The following is a 4,857-nucleotide window of genomic DNA, read 5'->3' as shown; positions in this document are numbered from 1 at the left end:
ACTCACATATAGAGGATGAAGAATAAGAGTGTTTTTAGACTTCACACATAAACACCTTGGTTTAAGGAGCCCATTGAGTAAATGCTTTTAAAAAATACTTTTAAAAGATGAAGAAAAATTATTTCCCATCTAAAACCTTGTATTTAGTGAAACTTTCCATCAAGTTTGATAATAGAACAAGATGGCTATTATATATGCAAGGAAACAACAAAATTTAACTCAAGTACATTCTTCTGTGCCAAAATTATTTACCAAATGGGAGAGCAAAATGAGAGGGGAAATCAGAAGAAACAAAAATGAGAAGATCCAAGAGCGTACAGACGTGAAATGGAACTCCAGATGATGTGGAAGGGAGACCCCAGGATGAGGACAGCTCTGCTGCGTCATAAGGAACAACTAGCTGGGAACTGTGTGATCCAAGAAACAGACATGTGAGTCATCAGAAAGTCCGCTGATATTGTACTAAAAGAGAACTGTGAAGAGTTTCTACTCTATAGAGGACAAAATAAAGGAGTAGGACCTTCTAAAACTAAGATATTTTTGCACATCAAAAAGACTTCATCAAAAGAGTTAAAAAAGAGAACTCACAGATTGGGAAAAATATTTGATGATGATACATCAGATAAAGGGCTAATATCCAAAATCTATAGATAATGACAACATCCTCACAAGAAAAATACAAATAACCCAGTTTTTAAAATGGGCACAAGACATGAAAAGACAATTTACCAAAGACGACATCCAGGAGGCCAGTAACCATTTGTAGAAATGTTCACATTCGCTGGCAATAAGAGTAATACAAATTAAAACAACAATGATATACCACATCACACTGATACTTTTAGGAAAATTCAGTAAAACAAAATAACATGCTGGAAAGCATGCAGGGAGATTAGAACACTCTTACATTGCTGCTGGGGCTACAGATTTAATTATACAACCACTATGAAAATCAGTATGGCACTTCCTTAAACAAATGAAAATATAATTACCTTGTGGTCCAGCAATCTCTGTAATGAGTATCTACATAAAGAAATTAAAGAATATATTATGAACAGACATATGTCCACCTATGTTTATTGCAGTGGCTTTCATGACAGCAAAAAACATGGAAACAACCCAAAACCTCAATTATAGAAGAATGGATAAACTGTGGTACATTCATACAATGCAATTTTATGCCTCAATAAAACAATGATGATTCTGTTGAACACCACAAAAATGGACAAAACTAGAGAACATTATGCGTAGCAAAGTCGGTCAATCATATAAATATAAATATTAATGGCACCATTATTATAAGGAAAAATAGAGACTTGGATTTTACAACAAAAGCTAAGACTTTGGAAACTGTGAAGGGGCCAGGGACATGGAGGCAACAGGGAAATAAGAGGGATAGGAAATTATAGAGAGAAGAAGGGAGTGAGGGTGGGAAGAGAAAAATAAAAGAAAAAGAACCAGATTTATGAGGGGTTTAATGGGATATTATTGCTGATTTAATTTGTTAAGATGGGCTGTGTAACTATAGAATAGCCTTCTTTAAAAAATAAATGTAAAAACATTTTTAAATGAGAGTGAAGGCTTCACAGCCTAAAACAAAGTAAAACCCCTCTGGGTTCTGTACCCTCTGATCTGCAGATTGATCTGAGTGGTTAAAAAAGGAGGGAAAGTAAAATTGAGGCGAACCTGGAATCTTTAGTGACATACAACTTTATTTCAAACATAGTGGGAAAAGGATTAATAACCAAGTAAAATGAAAAAGGTAGTCATAGATCTACCACTAGAGAAGCCACCAAACCTAACAATCGAACAGGGTGGTTCTAACTGTATAGAAACATAATAATCTAAGAAATACCCTGTAGCATGAAAAGAGATGGGCAGCAACCTAACCCATTCTATGAGGTCAGATTAATTTAATTTAACACAAGAACCATAGAGAGTAACACACATATTGAGAACAATATGGGCCAGAGAAAAAAATCCTAAAATTAAACTTCATTTGTACATCAAAACAATAATACCTGGTGATTAAATGTTATTTATATTTTAAAATACCCAAGGACTGAAAGGCTAAAGAATAAAAGCATCATTTAGCTAGTTATCAAATTTTTTTTAATACAGGAAAGAATAAAGGAATACAAGAAAACTTTCTTGATACAAAAATTAAAAACAGGAGTATTTGTCCTAAATCTACATCAACCATCATATTAATCATAAAATGCTAAGGACACAAAGAATTATCAACTTGCTACTGCTAACTTTACAGACAAATGTTAGATATTGGAGGTCTTAAATGAGATTCTAAATGAAAATAATTTCTAATACTTAACACACGTCAAGGAGTGGAGTGGAGTGTGAGAACGTGTTACAGAGTGAAGACTTTGAAAGCAGAAACCAAGCACCCATTGTCATTGAGTGGATTCAGGTTCAAAGCAGCCCTTTGGGGGAGAGTGGAAGGACCCGGTCCAGGTCCACGGGGTGTCTTGGATTCCAGGGTTTGCAGGTTTGCAGCCACATACTTTCTTTCAGAAAGGGCTGATGGGATTGAACAACCAACCGCTGACTTAGCAGCTGGGTGCTTTCACTACTGCATCACCAGCGCTCATTTTAAAACCATTTCAGTAGATGAAACCTAGGACTGATGAACCTACTGGGACAGCAAGTAGAATAAGGGTTTCGGGGCTGATGGGAGCGGGGAAAGGGAGATGATGTCAAGGAGTCCAGGAAGAAAAAGAATGTTTGGAAACAGATTGTGGTAGCAATTGTACAATTCTGCTTGACGCAATTAAACTATAGAATGATATATGTGTTAATTCCCAATTAACAATAAAATAATTTAAAAGATTGCTTAATGTCAGTAACTCCCCGGAATAAATGGCATGATGATGTGATTTATAAACAAATAAATGTCCTCAATCAGCGCTTGTTAACTTTGTTACGGAGGCGTCATTCTCTTAAATAGTCTTTCCCGTTCATTTATCAAATGGGAGATTATCCTAGGATTCATTCATGGGGAACTAGAATTTTAACTCATGCCTCCCGATTTAAGAAAACAACAGATTGACTTTTCTACGAATTCAGACTATCGGTAGGGAAAACTATTTTAAGCGGTTACTGGTTTTATGGTGACCATTTCAAGAAAAGAATGACGTGGGACAACCAAGACCTTGGGAAGAATGACGGGTTGCCAGGAGCCTGGACTCGGCCATCTTTCTGTTCCACTCTGAAGACACGCCAGGTGGCGCTGTTGGCTAAAAAGAGGAAGCACTCCCCACACAGCCTCCGGCAGACTGCAGACTGAAAAGGAAATCTGGCTGCAACATTCGCGTAAAGGAAATCTTGGGGATTGGACTAGGGGAAACCTGGGGCTACCTCCCCACAAGCATTGCTATTACCCCGCTTGTTTCTAAGGATTTCGATTGCTACCATTTCCGAGAGCCTTCAGCTGGGGAGTGGAAGCGCTTTGGAAGACTCGCGAAGAATGGAGGCCGGCGGGGAGCTTGCGGGGCAGAAAAGGCAAGTACTCCTTCTTTGTGTCTTTCTGGGTGTGTCCTGGGCTGCCGAGGCAAGGCTCCGCTACTTTGCGGCCGAGGAAACTGAGAGGGGTGCCTTTCTGGCTAACCTTGCAAATGATCTGGGGGTGGGGGTGGGAGAACTGGCAGACCGAGGATCTAGAATCGTTTCTGACCAGAACACACGCTTTTTGCTACTCAATCCGCGGACTGGTGACTTGATATTAAATGAGAAATTGGATCGAGAGGAACTGTGCGGCCCCACGGATCCCTGTGTGCTGCCTTTCCAGTTATTACTGGAAACGCCATTCCAGATTTTCCGTGCTGAGCTGTGGCTGAGAGACATCAACGATCATGCTCCGGTATTTCTGGATCGAGAGATTCCCTTAAAAATATTAGAGAGTACCACACCGGGGGAGGCGTTTCTCCTAGAACACGCGCAGGATTCAGATGTTGGAGTCAACAGCCTGAGTAACTACACCATCAGCCCGAATGCCTATTTCCATATTAATATCCGTGGTAGCGCGGAAGGGATGATCTATCCAGAATTGGTACTGGATAAAATGCTGGATCGGGAGGAGGTGCCTGAGCTCAGTTTAACCCTCACAGCCTTGGACGGCGGTTCTCCGCCTAGGTCTGGAACTGCCCTGGTGCGCGTCCTGGTAGTGGACATAAATGATAACGCCCCTAAATTCGCGAAGCCGCTCTACCAGGTGCAAATTCCCGAGAACAGTCCCACGGGCTCTCTAGTTGCCACCCTGTCAGCCAGTGACTTAGATACAGGAAGCAATGGGGAAATCGTTTACGCATTGTTTCATGCCACTGAAAGCATTCTCAAAACGTTTCAAATCAATTCAACCTCTGGCGATCTCCATCTCAGAGCCCCGTTGGACTATGAGGCAATTCAAATGTACACACTAACTGTGCAGGCCACAGACGGCGGTGGACTGTCTGGGAAATGTACTGTGGTAGTTCAGGTAACAGATATAAATGACAACCCACCCGAGCTGCTCCTGTCATCTCTTAATAGTCCAATTGCAGAAAACTCACCTGAAACAGTCGTTGCTGTTTTTAGGATTAGAGACAGGGATTCCGGGAACAATGGGAAATTGATGTGCTCCCTTCCAGACCATCTCCCCTTCGTCCTGAAGCCATCAGTAGAGAACTTCTACACTCTGGTCACAGAGAAGCCTTTGGACAGAGAGCTGAACGCTGAGTACAACGTCACCATCACCGTCACCGACTTGGGGTCCCCCAGGCTGAAAACCGAGCACACCATCAGGGTGCTGGTCTCCGACGTCAATGACAACGCGCCCACCTTCACCCAAACCTCCTACACGCTGTT

The 4,857-nt window shown here is 41.3% G+C and overlaps 1 protein-coding gene across 1 annotated transcript in view; it reads left to right on the top strand.

Annotated features, from left to right (window-relative positions):
• The window catches only part of LOC105978611 (protocadherin beta-14-like), a 12,661-nt gene that overhangs the window by 6,323 nt on the left and 1,481 nt on the right, over positions 1–4,857 (top strand). The window contains exon 2 of the mRNA XM_045284736.1: positions 3,356–4,855. Coding sequence (XP_045140671.1) covers positions 3,356–4,855 — 1,500 coding nt within the window. The remainder of the gene's footprint in view (positions 1–3,355; positions 4,856–4,857) is intronic.

This window comes from Echinops telfairi, unplaced genomic scaffold, assembly GCF_000313985.2.
Source record: "Echinops telfairi isolate 266 unplaced genomic scaffold, ASM31398v2 ScPeMD7_7469;HRSCAF=8507_0, whole genome shotgun sequence".
In the NCBI taxonomy this organism is placed as follows: Eukaryota; Metazoa; Chordata; class Mammalia; order Afrosoricida; family Tenrecidae; genus Echinops; species Echinops telfairi.
The sequence above is the reverse complement of the archived record's forward strand: the minus strand, read 5'-3'. Positions and strand labels throughout refer to the sequence as shown.